The sequence below is a fragment of the Bidens hawaiensis genome, unplaced genomic scaffold (assembly GCF_021521415.1).
Source record: "Bidens hawaiensis isolate Kalapana, Puna unplaced genomic scaffold, B.hawaiensis_p1.1 tig00022340_1, whole genome shotgun sequence".
NCBI lineage: Eukaryota > Viridiplantae > Streptophyta > Magnoliopsida > Asterales > Asteraceae > Bidens > Bidens hawaiensis.
Window position 1 is genome coordinate 48,459 of NW_027493483.1, and position 25,083 is coordinate 73,541.

The window sequence follows — 25,083 nt, forward strand, 5'->3', positions numbered from 1 at the left end:
AGACCCTCGATTTTCCCAATCGTTGCCAATTTCGTCCAAATTGTTAATTCGATCAAAATTCAACGTTAACTTATGAGTGTTACTTTCCTTTTACATGTCCGTTTACATTATTATTATTATTATTATTATTATTATTATTATTATTATTCTTATTATTATTATGTGTTTGTTCGATGACATATATAACACTTCACGATTCTTATGTTTGAATCCAATATAGTATGCGTTTGTTTATTTTTCTTTAGTTTTAGTCATATAAGGGGTTTAGCTCAGCGTAATAATAATAACAATGTAAACAAATATATAAAAGGACAGTAACACCCTTGAGTTAACGTTGAATTTAGACCGAGTTGACAAATTGGATGAAATTGACAACAGTTGGGAAACATTGAGGGCCTATTTGCGAAAAAAAATATTGTTGGACGAAATTCGCAAATGTGACCAAACTTCAGGGACGATTTGGTACTGTACTCATATAATAAAGAAATAGTTAAAAGACATGTATACCCCTTACTTAACGACTAAATTTAACGAGGTTAGTGATTTGGATGTAATTGGCAAGAATTGAGAAACGTGGATGGTCCATATGCAAAAAATAAACATTTTGAACTAAATTCGCATTATTTGCCAAACAAAAATGACGAAAACGGCACTTTACTCTTTATTTTTTAATGAAACAATGGTATGGCTTAATTACATCCACACAATTAGTTCTAAAGTTCTCATAACTAGAAAGGGTTCTCAAAAGAAATATTTTGGGTATGAACCAATTTTGGGAAGAAGACTTCTCATACATTATTAGTATAAACCACTCAGTCTAAATATAGATGGAGCGTTACCTATTGATATATTTATCTATTTACCACTCATAGAAGGAAATGAGAATATTAAATTGTAACGACGGGTACTCTTCAAGAACCATGTTTGTCTAAACTGCGCCATAAAAATGATTTGATAAGTTTGAGAAGGCTTCTCGACTTTGTCATAATGGCAACATAGTCGATAGAAAATTAGTCAATTTGTTCAAATCCTGAACCTTTTTATTATTTTCAAAAATGCCCTTGAAAATAAACTTAAAACCCCAATCATGTTTAAAATTCTAACTGTTATCCGTTTGACATTTTCGAGTCAACACTTTGAACCCGTAACAAATTTGACGATAAATCTATTTGGATTCTCAGACTTTTAAAAATACTCAAATAACTCATTTTTGACTCATAACAAATTTTGAGCTAAATGTAGGTAACTTGTACAAAACAATCTATTTATCAACTTTTGACCCGTAATAATCAAATTTAGGTTCCACAAAAAACCCAAAACAATCCTTGATAAAAAAATTAAGAAATTAAATATGATAAAACTTTTTATATATGAAAGTGATTGGTATATATTATCCTTACATTTTAACATATATATAGTTTACTAAATTAACCGAAAAATAAATAAATAGATTTAAAGCATATATCTACAATTTATAAATTTATATGACAGTATACAAAATAATAATATTAATAATAATAATAAATAAATATATAAATAAATAAATAAATGGATTGATTTTAGAAAAGTGGGTCGAATTTTTAAGCATATATTTTTTCTTTAATGATTAAAATTGTTTCATAAAATAAAAACATATCAAGTTTTGTTTTTCTTTACAACTTCAACAATATAAACGCTGTTTATATTTTTTTCAATCTTTAACAAACATGGTTCGTTGTTTATTTTTGGATTTCACAAAATATATTTTGAAATTTATAGTAATATAATATGCTAATATTTATTTTTATAAAAAATGTATAGATTTAGGGGGGTGTTTGGGATTCCTTATTTTACCTCCTTATAACTTTTCATTAAGTTAATGAATTACAAAAGGGTAACTTACTAATTTTTCCCTCTCACATCAAAAGCAATCCCAAACACCTTCTTTTTCAAAAAGTTAATAAGTTATAAGTTGATGAAAATTAGACGAGTGCCCGCGTGATGCAGCAGGTGTTTGAACCTGGACCTTGTTAATCACGTAACAATTATGAGTGTTCATAGTTCAGTTTAAAACCTTGAATTAAACCAACCATCAGTTTGGTTTCATGGCTGGGTTTTTTTACTTTCAGTCGGTTTGTCGGTTTCAAAATTTTCAAACCGTAGCAAACGGTTTGATTCGCGTCTTATACCGAAAACCGACCATATGAAACCATACAAGACTACAAACATTGAATGCATTTTAATTTTTTTTATTATATAGTATTAGATATGTTTTGTTATATATAGTTGGGTGTCTGTGCGATGCAGCGGAGTATGTACGCAAACATGAGATCGAACACGTAACATGTGTAATCGTTCCAGTAAGTGCGTGACTTCACAACACTACGCGCGCAACCTGGTGAGAGTATGCTCGTAATGCGACATTGGAAGCTTAACCGGCGTTAGTAAACACGTCACACATCAACTGTAGCGCGCAATCAGGTGTCGATGCACACCTAACGCTACATTGAACGCGTCTTAACTCGCAACCTTGAACGCGTATTGACCCGCAACCTGTTCTGCCTAACACTGTTCTAACATGAAATTCGTTCTGACTTGACCCCTTTCGACCCGAACCCGTCCCGACCCAAACCAGATTAACATTTTTTGTATCGACCCATTCCAACCTTAACTTAAAAGACTCATGACCCGAACGGCCGAACCCGCCCAACCCATTTGTCGGTCCTTAATGGTAATCATGTAACACATTAAGTTTTTAACATGAAAAAAGTATAGCAATACCATACTCTAATTAAAGAGAATAAAATACTCGTTTTTATGGTAGAATGTTTTTTTTTAAATATTAACGTCTAAAAAAGTTATAAGCGTTTAAACGTTGTGAGTGTAGTTGGTTTAAAATAAGGTGTGTATATGTAACTATTTTATAAATTAACAAAATGTGATTAAAATTAAAGGACCAAACTTGTAATTATTTTTTAATAAATTAAAATCAATTATACATGATTTGCTAAAAGACAAAATTGTCAAAAGACAAAATTGCCCTAAAATGTTTTAATTTTATGCATTATGATTTGTACTTAAAACAATAAGTTTGATACCTCTTAAAATTTAAAAGGTCCCTCACTAATTAAATAGAGTGTATAAGGAAAATGAATAATTAGTAATATATGACATATTAGGATTAATTAAGATTTTTGTTTATATGAGAAAAGAGTTGTGAGATTTTTAACTAAAAAGCGACACGCGACATAATTCGACACAATTATTTTCTTTTATTAGAAGAATAGGATTGACTCATTATTCTTTCATCACTACCTTTACATTATTCATAATTTAATTATCTATTACAATAAACTAAGTTTTCATATAAACTTTTTATTAGTTGTAAAACTCTTGAAAACAATCTTATATTTTGTTCAAACTTAGCAAAATATCTTAAATTTTACAGAGTTTATTATATACCTAAGAATATTAGAGAGTTTTAATATAATTAAAACATAAACAAAATTAATGATATAGAAATTATAAAAAAAAAAGGAAAATGAAACAAAATGAAAACTAAACAGACCATGAAATCGTTTGTGACCTTGTCCGTCCCACCAAACATCCCTTAAAACACCTATAGACGGACCTATAATATTCAACTTTTCAACTTCAAAGGAAAGAATAACGAACATGATAATCGAACATAGAATATCCACTTATAAGTTATAACATAACATAAATGGTTTCGATAACATTAAACCTTCTACAACAGCCTCTTGCAAAAACCTATGTTTCTTCTTGTGTACTCCTTTTTATAAGACGGCTCGCTCGTATGTTAATTCGACTTCACTCTCTACTCCATTACATATGATATAATAAAGATTTATAAAATTAAATAAAAACACTAGACGAAATGTGACAACCAGTTATCACAGTTTTAGTTGATCGACAGATTCTCGACCGGCAGATCCTCGGGAGCTACATCCGGAGGCGGAGCCGAAGCTGAAGAAACCTTATGCATTATCATCGCTTCAGCCACACGGATCGCTCTTTGTGAACCCGTGATTGTTACTCTCCTAAAAAAAATATAAAACCATATAAATTGCATTATTTATCTGATCAAAAAGTATACAATTATTTATTTGAAAATACTGCATACCTGTCACATGTCCCGGGTATGAAATCACCTCTTTCAGAAATCTTGATCCTACCTCCGCTAACCTGCAAGGAGAGAAATTAATAAGATGAAAAAATGCATGTGATGAATTCAATTGGCATATTACTACTACTCACCTGGCTGATTTCCATGATATTCCGACCACCACGGCCCACAACGAGCCCTATATGCTCATCTGCAACTCTTATAGTCACCGAGTTACTCGCATCTTCCTGCAAATGAATGAATTTCAAGATACATGATTAAATAATTAGTTATACAGATGAGCATTATAAAATCGTTGCTTCCAAGTAACTGTTAGGCCATTTTTTAAAAGTTTGGCCATCTAATACTTCTAGTGATAAGTCACAAGTACCATATATTAGCACTAGGACTGTAAACGAACCGTACGCTCAGCGAACAAGTAATTCTGTTTGATTAATTAAATGAACGAACATGAAGAGAGGTTCAGTAGTTCAATAGTATTCGTGAACATTCAGTAATGTCAAATGTGTTCATGAACGTTTACTCATTTACATTCGTTTGTTTATCTTTGTTTGTTTACATTCGTTCATGTTCATTAAAGATTTTTTTTTATATTTTTAGTTTCTAATTATCACTTTTAAGTCGGTAACATATAAACTTTTTTATATTTTTAAATTTTAATTTTTAATACTTTACTTTATTATCCTACTTTTAAACTAGTAATTATCTTGGTTTGTGTTAGTTTGCCTTATGTATATTTGTCTGTTTCTGTTTATGTTCGTTTGTTTTTATTTGCGTTTCTTTGTTTGTTTGCGTTCATCTATTAAATTAACGGACATGCACGAACAAATTCATTTCCTTAATGAACGGACATGACGAAAAACTTCGTTCAGTTGTGTGCTCATGAATCGTTCGTTTGTCCTGTAAATTCTTAACGAACGAGCACAAACAAGGTCTCGTTCAGTTCGGTTCATATACAGCCCTAATTAGCATGAATGCATGATTGGAGGAATGTGAAACAAAGCAAAGTTATTAGAAATGCAATAACCTTATTGTTATGAAAGCGGTTGTTTTGAAACTTTGGTGGTCCATAATTAGGGACATTGTAAGGTGCTGCACAACAGACAAATGGAAACAAAATAAGCAAACTGAAAAACTATTAACATAAAGAGAACTAGGCTTCTAAGCAAACTAAATGAACACGAATGGAGCATATTCGTGTTCGTTTGTTTAACTTTAACCTAGGGGTGGGTGGGTGGTAAATGTGACCCATTAGGGTTGATATGGGTTTATGTAAAATGTATGATGGGTCAGAATGGGTCAGACTAAAAGAAGAAAAAGGTTGAAATGAGAATATTAAGATTGTGCTCAACAGCCTATAGCCACAAATCAGAAATGCCTCTCAAAGGTATAAAAAAATAAAAATAGATATAAGTAACATGAAAGAATACCAGCATATGGAAATGTGGGGCCAATGGACTGCACATAGTAGCCATCCTCAGACAATTTCAATAGGATCAAATTAATGGCTTGTCCCAGCTGTTGTAAGGTACCAATTACGGTTACCAGCCTATCATTTAATCCAACATAACCGTTATCCTGAGCCGAGATCTTAATGTTAGCTCCAGATTCTTCAATGAAGGACCTGTAATACAAAAAGATGGAAACTTGAAGTTGTAAAACACTAAAACCTTAATAAACACATGACATTAAACACATCAAATGTGGTGAGCAGCATCTTACCTTATCATGGATCCACCCTTTCCAATGATTCCGCCACAAGAGCTATTGGGGACTATAAGTCTAACTTTTGATCTTGGTTCAGCCTCCTCACCATCATCAGCATAAAACTGATAAACAATATACAATACTCTGTAAGTTTAGTAACACGGGGAGGGGGGACCAGATGCAAATGTTTATCAAGGTTTACCTCATTAACCAACTTAGTTAGGATAAGTTCAACAGCCTCAAGAACCTCTTCAATTGTTCCAGACACCATTATAACCCTATCAGATGTTCCTGGAAAATACTCGTAATTGCGCGACAGCTGGATTCGTGCATTAGATCGTGACTGAAAGTCAGAAATTGTCGTCCCACCCTTTCCGATGATTGAACCAGCTTCAGCATTTGATGCAAGAAACCTCAGATATGTGATCTCTGCAGTCTCTTCTACATAAAATTAAATGTTATTACTAACAGATCCCATAATAAGATAAGATGACTCATGTTTATGTAAGCACCTTGAACATGAAGACAAAGATTTATGAAAGAAAAAGAAACATGAATTGCACCACAATTTCTATTATTTAATGTTTAAAACTTTAAATCTTATTGCTTTGCATGCTTATTACGTAATGAATCTGCTCAGATTTATGTTCTCCAAAAACAAATGCCAAATTTTCAACTTCCTATCCCATCTTATATTACTATTGTAGCGTGCACCTGCTGAAATTTTATGTATAAGGACTTTACAGGACGACCAAAGCTTAAAACTTTGTTTGTCAAACAACCTGTAGTTTGCATGATTGGCCGAATAGCTTAAATTACTGGCATTAAATCACAGGTATTATCCAGTATGAAGTATCATTTAGCTGCTAAATTCAGTGTAAATTTTAACTCAAAATCTATCTTATATTACTATTGTAGCAGACACCTGCTGAATTCGTGTATCATGATTTTGCAGGACGATCAAAGCACAGACTTTGTTTTTAAACCAATTTGTGATTTGTAGCTTTGTATAATTAGTCAAGTAGCTTGAACTACCAGTAATACATAATAGAGCAATCCAGTATCCAATTAGCTCAAATCTATAGAATATACACAACTACAAGCACAAAAGGTTAATCAAGTTAACTGTGTATTTTAACAAACATAGCGGTTACCAATTCATCAAGTGCCAAACTTTCAGCTTCCTAACCTATCTTATATTACTATTGTAGCATACACCTGCTTAAATTTTGTGTATAAGAACTTTGCAGGACAACCAAAGCTTGAAACTTTGTTTGTCAAACAATCTGTGGTTTGCATAGTTAGCCAAGTAGCTTGAACTACTAGTATTACACAATAGAACAATTCAGCATCCTTTAGCTGCTAAACTTAATGTATAACATTTAGCATAAAATGAAAAACCAGAACCACCTAACTATTAGCTAGGAAGTAGGAACCACAATAACCTTGTAATTTGTTCATGATCTTTTTATAGTGATTACATTGAAACAAAAGGCATGCAGGCAACAAGCTGTGCCGCTACCCAAAAAATCTAGAGAATATAAACAACTACAATCACAAAAAATTAAGCAGGTTGATTGCGTATATGTGCAAAAGAAATGAAACTTTTGAAGATCAAAGGCCTGATTGATCCAGTAATTCAAAAACTATCCTATAGGACCTAAACATAAAAACGAATCTGAGAAGCAATCAAGCAATCATTTGAATTGAAAGTTTCAAACTAACTTAACATTTAACTTCATCAGCATATCATGTATAATACTTAGCTCTACATTTAATTTCAGAAGGCTCCGGAGTCGGAGATCGAGTTAAAGGAATTGGAGGAGTTGATGGAGATGATTCGACAGGTCTCGCTAATCAAGTGTGTAGATGATTGGATATGAAATGGGGATAAAAACGAGTTCTTTTCAGTTACTGCTGTTAGAAGGTGGTTAACCGGAACTAATGTGGATAATGGAGATGTAGTGTTCGAGTGGTGTAAGTGGTTACCAGATAAATGTAATATCTTTATGTGGAGAGCTTTGTTGGATCGCCTTCCTACAAAGTTGGCGCTAAGGAGAAGGAGTATTCACTCGGATAATGCATTATGTGTTCTGTGTGAAGACGGTGAGGAATCGGTGGATCATGTGTTTAGCAGGAGTGGATTCTCAACGGGGGTGTGGGAAGGTATATTAAGATGGTGTGGTCTACCCAATTTTTTTGCTTTTAGCTTAAAGGATGTGATGGAGATACATAATATGGATGGTTTGTCTACTTTTCGGAAGGAGATTGTGAGAGGGGTGGTCATTGCATGTTGTTGGAGGATTTGGAAAGCTAGAAACGAGCAAAATTTTGAGAACAAACAAGGCAAGGTGGTAGAGATTGTAGCGGATGTAAAGGCGCTTAATTACTTTCTTATGGTTTAGTAATATGCACAATAGTAACGATAAGGATTGGAAGTCGTGGTGTAATTTGTATTTGATGTAATGTTGTAGGCGGCCCCTTCTCTCCGTCTTGGAGATTAGGTGGTTTTCGCATGTGGTTTTGATGAAGTTCACTTTTCAAAAAAAAAAAATGATTTCAGAAAGTTTCAAAAACTTTCTTCAGATAGCACCTCTACATTTATAGACAATCCAGTATCCTTTATCTGCTAAACTTAATGTATAATATTTAGCTCAAAATCAATAAAATATTAAAATATATACAACTACAATCACAAAAAATAATCAGGTTGACTGTATATTTGTGCAGGAGACATGAAATTTATAAAGCTCAAGGCCTGATTAATCCAGTAACTCAATCAAAATTCAAAACTATCCTATACACTATACAAAAAACAAATCTGAGAAGCAATCATTTGATTTAAAGGTATTAAAGCTAACCTAACATTTAATTTCATCAACAAATCATGCCTCAATTAAACACACACTTCCTTCAAATAGCATCTCTACATTTATATCAAGCCTAATTAACCTACATCTCATCAAATCATCAAAACCTAACAAACACAACGGTTACCGATTCATCAAGTTAACGATAGATTAGGTCAAATATAAAACAAACAATAATAATAATAATATAATAATAATAATACCAGAAGGCGGAATCAGATCTGGCTTGTGAGGTGGAGATTTCGTCTCCTCGTTCGACGAAGCGTAACCAGAATCATCCGGAGATCCCATAGCTCTCTAAACACCACACAGAGATTATTATTATTATTATTAGAGATTATTAATATAACGGATATGAAGAATGAAAGTAATATTGTATTGTATTGTATTGTATTGTATTGTATCGTACCTGAGTGAGTGATTGATTGAGTTCAGGCTGTCGATGCAGTTGCAGTTGCGTCCACAACAAACTCCATTTCCTCCGCCTCTGTCCTTCTTCACGCTTAGTTTTCCTTACTTACAACAATGGTCCCTATGTTATTGCCTCTATTTCATTTTTGTTCGATGGTGGTTTATTTAACGGAAGTTAACTATCTATCAGACGACGTCGTGATTTTCCACGTTAAATTGTTGTGTAGGTTCAAATTCAGATATTCGTAGCTTCGAATATGAATTTCAGTATCTGAATTTGTATCCGAAATTTCATATTCGAAATATATGAAAATTATCAGAAATACATGAAACTTATAACTAATGCTTATTATTTAACATGTAAAAAATTGCATCTTCAATAATTTTTAAAATGACTATCCTAATTTGAAATTTGGGATATTTGACTTGTTTCAATTGTATAGGGGGTGAGACTTTATGACATGGTACAAACCTAAAATTAAATTTGTGGGTCGAGGTCTAGTCTAAATGGGTCCAGATCAATTTCGGGCTGAATCCGTAAAACTTGTAGCATTTTATTAGAAAGTATAATTATATTATATTACATTACACTACGCTATACTATATTGCATTACATTACGTCATACTATACTATATTATGTCATGTCATGCTAAATATATTGCATTACAATACACTACATTACATTACACTTATATTATGTTATATTACATCTTATCACATGATTTCAACTACATTATACCATATTATATTAAATCACGCTATATCATACCATATTATATTTAACATCAAGGTGGGCATGGGTTGACATTATAATCACATTAATATTAACAAGAATTATAAAAAAAATATTCTCATTATTGTTATAAAATTATTATTATTTTATATTTAATGTTTTAATTACTCTCATCAATACAATATAATGTTTAACAAGCAATGAAAAAAAATAAAGCATATCTTAATTCCTAACATAGAATTTTGTTTTCTAACATTTCTAATGGCCACAAAATGTTATGTTTTCAAGTTATGATTAGTATACAACTAGTAGTATACCCGCGCGATGCTCCGGTGATAATAATATGTTTAAACATATTTTTAGTAGTTGCAACCTTTTAAACATATAGGAGGATATGGTTTTTTCAAAAAATGAAAGTTTATTTTTGTATGTTATAACTATTATGCGAATCCTAAAACCCTAGTTTTATACTTATGGCTTGGTAGTTTAAAAAAAGTGATCGAAACTCATTTTGACCTGAACCAAATCTATTATGGTAGTAACGGTTATTTGAAAAGTCTTTTGAAACCTTCATAAACGACCAAAGATTTAATGTTCACGCAGAGCCAACATTGATATTTTCTTTAAATGGCCTAAATACATTTTGCATATAATTGTTTTGAAGCAAACCAATACCTAATTTTTTTAAAGATGATTCGAACTCGTTATGCTTATAACATGTATTAACAAGAACCAAAGTTGATAGTTTTTTTTTAATGTCCCAAGCTCATTTTACACATTACCTGTCTTGATCTTGATCTGAATAAAACTTTAAACTTTTTTTATAATGACCTATACCCATTTGGCTTACATCCCTTTCTAACTCGAACATGTTTTGACCTATCAAAGTCCTCAATCGTTAACCTGAAAAGGTAAAAATATTACAAAAATGATCGAAACTCATTTTGTTGGGAATTTTGATTTTAACCAAATCTACTATGGTAGTCACGATTATTTGGGAAGTCTTTTGAAACATTCATAAACGGCTAAGGATTTAATGTCCGCCCGAGCCAAAATCGATACGTTTTTAAATGACCTAAATTCATTTTTCATATAATTGTTTAGACGTAAACCAATACCTAATTTTTTTTAAAGATAATTCGAACTCATTATGCTTATAACATGTTTAACCAGAACCAAAATTGACAAAAAAAAATTTTAAACGAGTTAAACTCATTTTTGTTACTGCCTGTTTTGACCTGAACAAAATTTTAAACTTTATAATGACATAAACTCATTTCGCTTACATCATGTTATAACCCGAGCGCGTTTTGACCTGCCAAAGTCCTCAATCGTTGACCCAAAACAATAAAAGTATTTTAAAAAAATGATCAAAACTCATTTTGATGGCAATTTGACTTGAACCAAAATTGACACTTTTTTTTAAATGACACGGAATCATTTTGGTTATAACATGCGCATCAATATTCTTACATCGTAGCATCGACAAAAACAAACACGTCGTGATTCTATGTTTGAAATTTATTAAAACTTATTATATTCAAAGATATATATGAAAAACAAAGAAAAAGAATATAGATGAATATATGGGTAAACTTAAGGGATGGAAGGATAATTATTAATTAAGTTTACAAAAGTTAAGTATAGTTGAAGGGTTAATAAACACCTCAAAATAAAAAAATAATTACATTGAAACGTCAACAAAAATAAGCACTTTGCAATGGTAAATTTGGTTGTTTTTTAAACACAATATTTACAAGATATAGAAGAAATAAAAATTTTAAATGAATTTGTCAAATAAATAGGTAAAGATAGAGGGTTTATGTGTAACTACTCTAAAAATAAAAAAAAGTTTTGTAGGAGTTGAAGGATCATTTTTGTAACTATTTTCTAAAGTAAACATTATTAACTGTACAAGATGTCAAAAATACTATATTACCCATAAATTTTTAAAATTTGATGCTTTAGTGATTGTACTTTATACAATGGTGACTGGACCTCTTAAAATTTAAGGAGGTACTTCACTCATGCATTAAATACAGTATAAATATAGATATAGCATTTAATTACAATTTAATGGCCACAATCTCATACCATGCCACTTAATTACTAAAAACATGTACAGTTATGTCATCGGTATTATGTTTAGAGTAACTGTTGATTGGTCCCTATGTTTTGTGAATCATGTATGTTGGCTCTTAACGTTTAATAATTACATAGTTAATCTCGATGGATGGAAAAATGTTCACCAATGTGCCCAATATTTGCATATTCATAGCATGGATGATCCTTAGAAACTAACGTCGATAAAATTCCCATTTAAGTCCAACTAATTACACAGTTGATCCTGATGGTTGGAAAAATTTGTCCGTGACTTTCAATTATATTGCATACTTACAACAACATATTTTTCTAAGGAAAAAACTATTATACTCATGTCTTAAGAATAATAAAAAGAATTAAAGAAATATTTGGAGATTTATGAATAATAAATGTAACTTTTCGTTATACATTATTATATGTAATACGTAATTTCAATCATAAGAAGTGTTTATAGATTTAGAAATTTTAGCATTTTAATGTCCCATCCCGTGTAATACACGAGTTTCTAATCTAGTAAGAGATAAAGCAACAAAAACAATTAAAATGATTTGGGAATGGCTAAGCTCGACCCAAACCCAACCCATTGTCATCCCTAGGCCTCGGAGGAAAATGGCTATAAAATGGTAAAATAAAGACAAAGGGGATTCCGGTCGCACATAAACGAATCGCATCGCACGAGCATGTGATGCGATTACTTAATCCATGTGATGCGATTCGTTTTGCTCCATGCGATGAGATTCATTTCGTTCCATGCGATGCGATTCGTTTTGCTCCATGCGATGTGATTCGTCTTGCTCCATGTGATGCGAATCGTTTTCCCATGTGATGCGATTGGGTTTTACATGCGACCCGAAATGTTGTAAAGCTTAACCCTATGCGATTTTTTCTAATGAAATTTTAATAAAGGCTTGTTAATAAAAATAAATTTTTTCCAAGTTGACCTGACAGCTCGACTCCAACCAGGGGCTCTGCCCCTTGGACCCTGCTAGGGGCTGCCGCCCCTAGATCCCGCTACCAGGGGTGCTGCCCCCGGACCCTCGTCCATTAGGGACATACCGAAATATGAGTTGGTTAGAAATAGTTAATTGACACTTGTAATTATTACACAGTTAGCCGAGCTCAAATAAGGAAGGGAATTACGATAAACTCGGAGAGGAATCGTCTTCAGGTGAGTTTTTAGCCCCATTTCTATGTTGTGTATTCGGGGCTGTGTGCATACTCCAATGTGATTAGTTAACACACTTACCTTGGGTATGTTTGGCAAAACTAGCTGGTGGTTGGAAGCTTGAAGATGGTGGCTAGTAGCTGGAAGCTGGTAGCTTTTTAGATATATTTAGGTGTTTGGCAGAGTAACTGGAGCTTTTAATAAAGCTAGTGAGTGCGCACGCAACTTGACATCAACCGCATAATCAGTGTCAGTATATGATTCACTTGATAATAGTGCACACATTACCTGGATGCAGACGCTTAATTCGTGCAAAGGCAGTAAGCGTGTAACCGATGGTGAAAATTAAGAAACAAAACTGAAATATACAGTAATTTCAAATAGATAATTTTTTAAACCAACCTCTTTTGATCTGAAACCCTTTCCGACCCGGCACCGTTTTAATCTAAAACATGTTATGACCTGGCCCCTTTCGACTCAAAACCGTACCGAAACGAACAGAACCGAACTAAATCAACCCTTTTTGTGTCGACTCTTTCCGACCCTAATTTGGTCTTACACATGACCCGAGCTCGTCTGTCTCGACTTGTTGTCAATCATAACCGGTAATTACGTAGTATACTAATTTTTTAAAGTTAAAAAAGTATAGCAATATGATACTCAAATTAAAAAGAATAAAATGCTCTTTTTTATGATGTAATTTGTTCAAAAAAATATTAACGTGTGAAAAAGTTATAGTCTTTTAAAGAGTCATTGGGGTAGTTCGTTTTGAATAAGGGTAAAATATGTAACTATTATAAAAATTAATAAAAGTTCAAGTACCAAATTTGTAAATTCAATTGTAAAAGCTTCTAGCTTTTCTCAAACGCTGCTACTAGTAGTGTTTAAACATGGAGTTTTTTCTCTAAAGTTAAAAGCAGCTTCTTCCACCAAACAAAGCTTTTTATTGAATATGAGTTTTTTATTAAAAGCTTGAAGCTAGAAGCTCCTAAAAGCTCTTTGCCAAACATACCCCTTAAGTGGTAAGTGTATGCCATATGAATGTTTATAAATGATACTTGTTTGGTATAGAAAGAGTTGAAGGTATGTACAGAAATGTATAAGAATATATATATAACTAACAAAATGTATGGCGTGTATGATAGTAGAGCAAGTATGTATGATTTGTATGGTTGAATGGTTAAAGGGTTGCGGACCCTCATAATATTTGCGAAGAGTAAAAGGGTTGCAGACCCTAATAATATCTGCGAAGAGTAAAGAGTTGCTGTAACATCCGGCCCATCGCACCACCAATATTGTCCGCTTTGCCCACGAAGAGCTCACGGTTTGTTTTTGGTTGCCCAAGTGGAGACTTCCCAGGAGGTCACCCATCCTACTATTACTCCCACCTGAGCACGCCTAACTGTGGAGCTCTCATCTCGTCCACTACCATTAAGCCTAAAACGCGTTGGTGATTAAGAGGCGGGGCATTTACTTATGAACCAAGGATCTCTCATATCCACGGCCGATGTGGGATTTGCCTAGGGTGTTACAGTTGCAGACGCTAATAATATCTACCAAGAATGAAGGGTTGTAGACCCTAATAATATCTGCGAAGAATGAAGGGTTGCATACCCTAATCTTATCTGCGAAGGTTATAGGACGAAAGGCTCTTTAAAACGTTGAACGAATATGTATGTATAAAATAATAAAGGTAAGTTAAAGTACGAATGTATGGAAGTATAAAAGTAAGAACGAACGCAATATATATGTGTAAGAATGTGAATGTAATGTATGTTACCTGCTTAACTAGAACTCACTCAGCGTAGCTGACTTTTAATATGCACGCAGGTAAATAGGTTAAAGGAACCGGCTTGAGGATGGCACATGGTAGAGACTGGAAGACTGGCATCTTGAGAAGATATATTATGACACTTTTATGTTATGTTTAACTGTTTAAGACAATATAACTTTTGTTAAGACAAGGTTTTATGTTTTGTAATGGAATGCTTGAAGTTTTAATTATTCCGCGAAAGTTTCAACTAACTCTGATATTTAGAACTGTGTTTATGAGTAAATCTCCAAAGTGATATTTACAATTGTGTAATGTAATGCTTGAACTGTGTTTATGAGTAAAAGTTTGTTAATATGATGTTTTGTATTGAATCACCATTTCTAAATAAGTTTTACATCAGGCGACTCATATCGTTCTTCCGATCAAAAGCCCTAAAACATCGGTTTGAAGCTAGGGAAAAAACATAACGACGTTAAGTATTTTTTTTAACGGAGGACTAGTGAGACAAAAGTAGTTAAAAGGTGAGACCATTGCTAGTGATTTTTAAAGGTGGGATTATTATTCCAATACACAAAAGGTGGGATTATTTATTTCCAATTTTCCAAAATAAAAAAGAAAAAAACACACGCACACACTTTTTTGATGAAAGTGTCAATTGTGATCAAACCTTATGGACGGTTTTAGCAGTTTATTCTAAGTTAGCGACAATGTAATTTAGAAACTAAACTACCCTTTTTGTATAGATATAGAATCTAAAATATATAAAATTTGGTATTTTTTCGTTACATCTACTTAATTTTGATGTAACCAAGTTGTATGTATTACTACATAATGAAATGGCTTTATTTAGTTTCATTAAAAGGGTTTCTTACAATATCCATGAACATAAACTGAAAATTAATATATCTAATACTTATTAAAGCTCTCTAACGCAACGGTGCCTTAATGGACAGCATGCTTAGCCAATTTCCCAGGGAATACTAGTTTCATAGCCGATTCAATATCTCTAGAAGATATTATACTTTTCTTGTTGTGCCTTGACAATTCAGCAGCTTCAAGGCAGAGTTTCTCTTTTATATCATTGATAAATGAATTCATTATATCAATTGCCTTATTGGAGATCTCTATGTCATGGTGTATGCTCTTAAGTACATTAAAAATGTACGGCTTGTATGACTTATACGATTTCTTTCCTTTCCCCTTCTTTTCCTTTGTCTTCATTACTGATTTTCCTTTCTAGGAAGCCTCCCCATCTTTAGAGATCAAAGTTTTAGGTCCCAATTTCAATGGCATAACGAAAAAAAGAAAGTTTAGATGAATGTAGATGGTTGAAGTCAAGCTATAACACATACGTATATATAGGCAGTGTGAGCGTTTCTTATTGGTTGTTGGGAAAGACATGGATCATGAACTTAGTCGTCTTAATGGTAGATCATGAAATTTTATTACTTAAATCTTAGCCGTTGAATAATGCAGGTGAGATATAAATGACATATTAAATGGCCAATGTTTATGACGAATAATATCACACCCCGATCTATGGTGGAATTTTGCTGGGCGTAACGTTGATTGTTCAGCAGCTCAAAAGACACTATTATAAAGTGACAATATAACTATTTAATTTATTAACAATATTCAAGTACACACTTACACTATATAAAATCAAACAATTATACAATAATATTTTTTATTAATGATATAACCTAAAGCCAAACTATCTAGTCTTTTCAAACTTCCAAATCTTCAACTAGCAAACCTGTAGCATGCGTAAATATAGATATATCGGTCAACAATATATTTTGAGTGAGTAAAACACAAGATTTAATAATAGTTAAAAGATAATTCTTATACATATACGATATTAACAACAATTAATTAAACATAAATGTCTTTTCACCATGACACGAGATCTGTCCAAGTTACTCGGACGACGTATGATCATACTAATACGGAGAGGATGAGGATGAGGCCACCAAACAACATATAAATAAACACCTTGACAATTAAGCGTGTAACAATCAATTGTGCAATACACATAAATGCATGCAATAGAATTGTGGTTGAGGAAATCATTTATCATAAATCATGAGGTTGTGGCATGTATGCTACCTCCAATACAAAATAGAAAACAGGGTGTGAATTGCTCACCTGAAAGAGCATGCAAGAAAATGTAATTATAAGAAAAAGAAGAACTTGACTTAAACGAGCTGACCAAACCGAACTTGACGAAAATATTTCCTAACAATTAACAATACTAGAATGAGTAAAAGAAAATAATAAACAAGAATTAAAATAAATATGACGAAGGTTCGGTTAATATTTGGGGTTTAATTATAGAGTATGTAAAATTATATATTTGAGTTTAAAAATAATGTTTTATCCTTAAAGAATAATAATTAATTACTTTACTTTATCAAGATTAGTTAATATGTTTGGTTCATCTAGAATAAGCAAACCGATACGAGAAAACGAGCAAAAATCAGTTTAAGCGAGTGTTCGGATTGGGACTAGGAGAATCGGAGGACAAGAAGAAGGTTGACTTTTGAAAGTCAAAGAAGGAAGAACTCTTGAATTAGAGCACCCATTCGCGATTGCAAGTGAAATTGAGGAGTAGTAACGAATGCGCAGAGCTAGGGTCGTTTATAAAGACTATGTAACAACTCGGTTTTTCCACGTATAACTTTATATCTATTACCCGACCCGTTTTACGTTCGGGAAATTTTAACACTGAAAAGTATCGCATTTATCGAGTAATTATTATACAATTTATATTTGTTTATTTTATGTATTTAATATATATTTAACTTTGAAAAATATACGTTTTTAACCCAAATATGAACTTTAATCCTTTATTGTTTCCATCATAAATCTCCAAGGACTAAAATGCAATTTTTGCATATTACCTTTATAACCCATTAACCAGATCCGTGACCCATGCCCGTTACCCTTAACCGTGACCCGTTTATCTTGCTTGAGCCACAATATTCGTTCTAAACTAGGAATTGATTCGTGTTTATGATTGCTATTACCATTATCGGCTTAACCGTCATAACTAATTAGGAAACCAGATCAAATATTATGTGTATTGATATATTTTAAGAACCGACTCAACCTAAGATCAATTATATATCTTAAGACTGAATATAATTCAATTGCTCTCATCTGCACCTCCTCTTTAACCCGGTGACTTAAACTAACCTTAAATGCTTTGAGATGGGCCGTAACCCTCTGTTCGGTTCTCATTCTTGCCGCGACTTTGGGAATCGTTGTTCTCCTTGATTTCGTTGTCATTCAAGGTAATTAAAACATGTCTTTTGCTCGTATGTCATCAGTGAACAAAATCCCTAACATTAATTTATCAAACATTCAACGGATTGATCGATTGATAATCTAGGGTTCATGATTAAATTGGTTTTAACTAATTTCTGTATATAATAAATCGTTTACGGACCTTAACCAACTGACACACCAACGCGTATGGCTGTTGTGTGTGTGTGTTAACTTCTTAAGCCGGCCACAAGCGCGGGTTCGAGTCCCGGCCAGCCGATTTTTTTTGGTTATTTTTATTTCTTTATTGTTTTAATTCGTTTTAATGGTATATAATAATATATTACTATTAATATTAAATATTAAATAAACAATATTTTATTTAACCGACATCATAAAGTTAAATGTTTCGTATCAATTAGTCTCGTTACAAGTTTTCGTGTGTGTGTATATATATATATATTATTAATAATAAACCATCATTATTTTATTAAAACCCGACACTAATATTGAGGCTTCTTGTTGTTAAAATGTCTTTATGAAATTTCTCATATTTATTGCATATATATATGTATTATTCTTTGTAAACGAAGCTATAATAAATGTATTAAACGTGTTAAAAAGTGTTAATATATTTTTTTTACCATCGGATTTCGTTAAAAATTCCAAGATATAAATTTTATAATAATTATATATTTAAACGTTTATTATTAAAGTAGGTCTCAACTCATATTTATTTAAACTAATTATTCCTAAACCTGATTTTATGACAAACAATGATTCTTATAATTGAATAATAACAATAATCCTTAGGGAGCAATCGTTCAATCCATAACGTACCAATCATAATTGTAACTCAATCCACATCGAAATCCTAAATTCATTATACGTATTATATCATTTATAATTCATTCATAATATTATATTATTTAATTAGGATCCTTGTCGGTAATTCTTGAAGAGTGTGATTTTCACTTTCTTGTTGTAATCATTACCGTTTGACTTATTCAATCAGGTGAGTCTATCATTCCCCTATTTTACTGACTTTTCTAAACGTTTTGGGGTCATATGCGTACCTATCTGTATTTCTTACTATATGTTTTGGTCAAAAATTAACAACAGTGATTTCGTAACCAAATTAGTAATCGGGACTAGGTGCTTGTGTAAAATGAAAGTAAAAGTGCTTGAACACAAGGATTTGTTGCGAGGAAAAAACCCGTTATCCTTAGGATAATAAGCAAAAAACCCCGGGCGGTGAAAACTATCACCACCGGTTTATTAATAACAAAGGTGATTACAATGGTGGAGCTCAAACTTGATCGTGGTTACAGAGAATGCGAGTACTAGTAAGTCTCGTGTGTCTAGAGTGTGTGTTATGATCCGGTTTTGAGCTCTATTTATACAAAAATAAAAAGTTAACAATATGACCTATATTTAAGGACACTACGGAATTATTCCAATTAGCCGTTAGCCCTTCAATCAGCACGTTTCCTTTCTTGTCACGCTTTATTAACTGAAAGTGCGAGTCTTTGGGAAATCACAATAACGATCTTTGACCTGGTAAACATAGAAAGAAGCAAAAATCGTGTTATATATATAATGTAATTAGGATACCGGTTATCTCTGAGGATACCACATCCTGGAGTAGTTCTGAATAATCTTTGCTGAGGATACTGAAAAATCTGTGCCCTAACAATTGTCCCTAAATTTTAACAACTGTGGATATGCATTACAGCTGTAAAATTTTTAAATTTTGAATTTCAAATTTCTGCGTGTACGGCGGATTGCTGTTACACGTGTCACTCATCCGTTCTTTGGGTCTAGGTCGGCTTTATAATTACCTGGATAAATAATATCTCCATCCATCTTCTTCCATTGTCCAGGTAACTTTCCTCTATTCCCTCTTCTCAAATCATGAGTCCGAAGCTCCGCCCTTCCAGTATTGAGGATTTTGTATCACAGAATCTCCTTGCTAGTCCAGCAAGTGAAATATGCATTTTTGGTGATGCAGACATCGCCAACTTGAGGTCTCGAGGATGTTTTCCTCCGCGAACAGTTTTTAGGCCTTTTGACGCCATCCTATCTTCTGACCATGTTTCAAAAACCTGGATCTGTTTTCCTTTTTTGTCATTCAAAATTGGTTTTTCCTATCCATTTCTTGTCTTTACCACCGAGTTCTTTTCAAGAACTGGTCTTAGCTATGCCCAAACCATGCCCATGGTTTGGAGGACTTTGCTTCTTTTGGAGAGACTAATTGCCGACCACGCTCTTGACTTTACTCTCTCGGAGCTTGCTTCTGTATACGACCTTCGTAGCCATGGGTCTTCAAGGTATCTCCTTAAGATCAAATTTGGTCATCTTGAAAAACACCCAAAACAATGACCACTGGAAGAGACAATTTTTCTTTGTTAGGAGAGATTCTCTTCCACAGCCCAATACTCTTCCTTATCTCTGGGTTGCCAAAAGTAGGATACTGTATCTTGAATATATACTGATATCTTTTGTGACTGATGTATTTTTCTTTATTTTTGCAGCTTTGAAGTTCTTTGAGATCGCTCCTCCCACAAAAGAAACTGAGGACAGGCTTGCATCCTTCTTTCTTATTGACGAGGAAGAAAGGACATTTCATCTTCAGTCAAGCTTTCAAGAGCCATCTCTATCCTCGAGTTCCGTTATGTCTGGTAAGAAACATTTGAGATGTTAGTATCAACATTTTAAGGATTAGGGATACTAACCTGCGTATTTGTAGGCAAGTCTGCTTCTGATTTTGCCCTTAAAGATATAGAAAGCATGGTATCCACTCGAAGCGCTATCAAGAAAGAACCCATATCCAGCTTTATCCCACATCCATAAGGCAGCCGAGCGAAAGGCTCTAAGAAACGGAAGAGCCAGGAGACCAGCGAATCCGTTCTCATGCACGATGTTGATTTCCATGATGCCATGAATAAGACTCAGCAGGTATCTTCTTCATTTGTCATGATTTCTCATATCCTGAGATGTAACATCCTAAAAATTTTAATGATGAATAAAGGAAGTTATGTTTAGTGATTTCGCGTAATTAATTAATATCGGGTAGGGGGCGGGCCTTGGACGTGGATTAATTGAGATGGGTTAAATGAGAATGGGATTTCAGGGATATAAATACCCCTAAAATCCCAAAATATCTTCATTTTCACCAAACTCCCTAACACCCCAAAACACACACACACCACACACATACCGCCGCCGGCCGGCCGAGCCAAGGGAAGAGTCGGGCAGGTCCGAGAGAGAGAGATTAGTGTACTAGCAAGTAAACGAGATCCAAACAAGCCCAAAAAGGTATGATTCTTGATCTTTGAAGTTTAAAGATCCAATCTTTTTAGTGTATAAGCGATCGAAAATGGTCGGGAAGCGTAGTGGGTGATATTGAACCATAGCAAGGGTGTTAAAATCGCTCAAAATGCTGGAAAGAAACCGAACAGCGGCTGTCTGGGCAACTTCGCCTGCATCTGGGCAACTTCGCCTTCAAAGCGATGAACTTCGCCTGCAAGCTAAGTTCGCCTGATGAACTTCGCCTGCAAGCTAAGTTCGCCTGATGACAACTTCGCCTGAGGCCAAGTTCGCCTAATTGATAACTTCGATTACGGCCAAGTTCGCCTGATGACAACTTCGCCTAAAGCCAAGTTCGCCTGATGACAACTTCGCCTAAAGCTAAGTTCGCCTAAGGTTTAACTTCGCCTAAAGCTAAGTTCGCCTAAGGTTTAACTTCACCTAAGGTTTAACTTCGCCTAAAGCCAAGTTCGATTAGGATGTAAACTAAAAATCTAATAAAAAAAATGTGTTAAGACAGTTAATGGAAATAAAATTTTTCCAAGCTGACCTGGCAGCTCGACCCCAGCCAGGGGCTCTGCCCCTTGGACCCTGCTAGGGGCTGCCGCCCCTAGACCCCGCTACCAGGGGCGCTGCTGTAACATCTGCCCGATCCGACCTGACCCAGGTACCCGTTTCCCTTATCCGATCTCTTTCTTTTATGATTTAATATTTATTTATACTTATATTTTACTTTTATTAATAATATATAATTTCCTTCCCGCCTCTTTCTCTCTCTTTCTTTCCGCCGTCCCGTCCCTCTTCTTCTCTCTTTCTTTCCGCCGTCCCGTCCCTCTTCTTCTCTCTTTCCGCCTTCTTTTCCCTCTTGTCGCCGTCCCGCCCTTACGCCTTGTTTCCCTCTTTTTCTTCTAACTCTTTGCTTGACCTTTGTTCCTTCCCGCCTAAGGTTGTCTGCGCAGCTCCACGCGCCAGACTCCTTACAAGGAAGCCTGCGTGAAGACCACCTGTTACAGCGATACGCGAGACGAACTCTTCTCGCAGCGCGCTAAGAATTGTAATTCTTCTCGCAGCGCGCTAAGAACGGTAGTTCTTCCCGCGACGCGCTAAGGATTTGTAGTTCTTCTCGCAGCGCGCTAAGAATCGTAGTTCATCCCTCGACGCGCGAAGAATTATAGTTCTTCCCGCGGCGCGCTAGGAATTTTAGTTCCTCCCGCGGCGCGCTAAGAAATGTGATTCTTCCCGCGGCGCGCTTAGAAGTGTAGTTCTATCCGCGACGCGTTAAGGTTAGTTCTGTCTGCCTTCGCGCTCGCGCTCTCTTGACCTTCTGTGTCTGCCTTCGCGCTCGAGCTTTCTCGCGCTAAATCCTTTGAGTTTTCTTCTGTTTAATCTAGCCGTTTGCTTTTGTGTTGTCTTATCTTTTGTGCTGTTGACCTAATCTGCTTTATGTCTGAAAAGTTACTTTCGGCGCAGCATGCGCACCAACCCCATTGGTTGGCAGAAAAAGTGACTGACATTATCTTTTGAGATCTGCTTTTTCCATGCCTGACCAGTACCTTTATCTGATCCTCCCATGCTTTTTACTGTTACCTGTCAGCTTTTCCTTGTTCCCTGCAGCTGCCATATCTTTTGATATCTTTTGCTTTTGGAATCTTTTACTTTTTGGAGATCTTTTCCCCTTTTCTAGGGATTGTGTTCCCTAGGGTTTCTCTATAAATAATAATGTTAATTTTCCCTAACACTACACACACAAAGCATTTAAACTCTCCTATTCTCTCTTGCTCCTTGCTCTCTCTGCCGTCTTCCTCTCTGCCTCCGTCTTCCTCCCTGTTCTGCCCTGCTTTTCCGGTAATATATATTATATATAATAATTTACTTATTAATTATGCTAACTTATAATCAAATCATTAAAACAATAATCTTTAATTATAGGTTAACTTGTGCTTGTTTAAAGTTGGTTCTTGCTTTATCTTACACCGCATCGTTTATCAAGTGAGTAATCTCGTACCTAATCCCTTTTTATTTTAATGTTTTGGGATGTTCATGTGTTCGTACAAACTTAGAGTCTTAATCTGTTTATGAACTTTAGTCGCGCAGTATCCTATGTGTTGAGGACGTAGACTTGGCTGTTTATTTGTATGTGTGGATCATTAACCGTCTTGTCGGTCTATTCCGCAGTTCTCATGGTACCATTAGATGAACACGGGAGAACTATCGTTTATGATTTTCTCTTTTGTTTACACATGCACAGTTTGTCTTGTTTGTGAGCTCAATTGTGAGCACTGGCAGTCTATGAATCTTAGAGTTGGTCCCGATCAGATTACACCCTTCTTGAAAACCAGACATACACATGTTGCGCGCAGATTTATTGTTATCTATGTATTGTATTAAACTTGATTTCTCACCAACACGCAAGTGTTTGACGTTTTATTTTAACACATGTTCAGGTTTGCAGTAGCTGTTTTGGAGCTTGTGGACACATAGGAAGTTTTCTTTATTTTGGACCTAGATTAAAATGTATCAAGACAAGTTTTTGCTGTTCGAATATTATGATTTATAATATATTGATTTATGATGATTTATGTTAGTGTGTTTACTTTGCGCGTGCGCGAATGAATGTATTTATTAAATATTGACACCCAATAGTGTCACGAGTAATGAAACAATATGTGGCGCCCCGATGTATAATCCGCCTTTGGTCGGGGTGTTACAGATTGGTATCAGAGCTCGTTGACTTTAGGATAGGTGGTTAGACGTAACGGCCTAGAATACCTAAGAGTCCCTTCTCGCGCATGAGAGAAATCTCATGTTTGCACGCTTATTGTTAATTTCTCGTTATTTATGAATATGCTCGCGCTTGCGCAGTATATGATTTTATGTTTTATTTCGCGATATTTCAATTTTTGTTGAATTTCGATTTTTATTGATTTTTCTTACATATTCGTTTGTTGGATTTGAAAATCCGAAAAGTCATGGTGATACATGAATAGTTGATTTTCAATTTCTATTTACGATTATGTTCTGAGGTTGGAGACTTGAAAAGTCATGGTGATACATGAATTGTCAACCTCCAATACTCATTTTCTTGTATATTTTATATTGAAGATTGAAAAGTCATGGTGATACATGAATCGTCAATCTCCAATACTCGTTTGCCCGTATATTTTAAATTGGGAATTCGGAAAGTCATGGTGATACATGAATTGTCGATTCTTGATTCGAATTTGTTACCTTTATTAAGTCTGCATTTAGGGTCATTTATTTTACTTTAACTTTTGACAGTAACTGACTCCGCGAAACCAAGCTTTATAAGATTATACTTGCGCTAAAACCAAGATATTAACTAAAACTAAAACTTTTATATAATGCCTCCGCTATCTCGCCGCCATCTGAGGAGAGAAGCCTCGCGCAGACGTTCGCTGCAACGTTCCCAGGAAATGGCCGCCGCAATAGCCCAAGCTTTGAGCCAAAACAATACCAACACCTCTGGTTACAACATTAAGTCCTTTAACGCGGGTAACCCTCCAAAGTTCACAGGTCTTGAAGGAGCCACCGTGATGCTCCAGTGGCTTGAGAAAATAGAAAACACTTTCCTCCGCACCCAATGCCCCTCAGACAGA

General features: G+C 34.3%; 1 protein-coding gene across 2 annotated transcripts; it reads right to left on the minus strand.

Annotated features, from left to right (window-relative positions):
* Positions 1-3,675: 3,675 nt before the first annotated feature.
* On the minus strand, positions 3,676-8,996 carry LOC143565439 (protein BTR1-like). 2 transcript variants are annotated; one of them, XM_077052408.1, is made up of 8 exons: positions 8,907-8,996; positions 6,036-6,271; positions 5,849-5,955; positions 5,557-5,750; positions 5,154-5,218; positions 4,258-4,353; positions 4,124-4,185; positions 3,676-4,040 (listed from the first exon to the last, which is right to left on the minus strand). In XM_077052408.1, exons 1-8 carry the CDS (start codon positions 8,992-8,994, stop codon positions 3,902-3,904), a joined length of 987 nt encoding a protein of 328 aa, XP_076908523.1. In that variant the 5' UTR covers positions 8,995-8,996; the 3' UTR covers positions 3,676-3,901. The 2 variants fall into 2 exon arrangements, with proteins under 2 accessions (XP_076908523.1, XP_076908522.1); XM_077052407.1 differs by having other exon boundaries at positions 6,036-6,274.
* Between the last annotated feature and the right edge of the window lie 16,087 nt (positions 8,997-25,083).

Bases quoted from the DNA above. Each gene is read 5' to 3' on its own strand.
- LOC143565439 (XM_077052407.1), bottom strand. From the start codon at position 8,994: ATGGGATCTCCGGATGATTCTGGTTACGCTTCGTCGAACGAGGAGACG. The intron at 6,275-8,906 runs GTATTATTATTA...AATTTTATGTAG, and splicing joins AGATCTGATTCCGCCTTCTG to AAGAGACTGCAGAGATCACA. The intron at 4,186-4,257 runs GTGAGTAGTAGT...CTCTCCTTGCAG, and splicing joins ATATCATGGAAATCAGCCAG to GTTAGCGGAGGTAGGATCAA.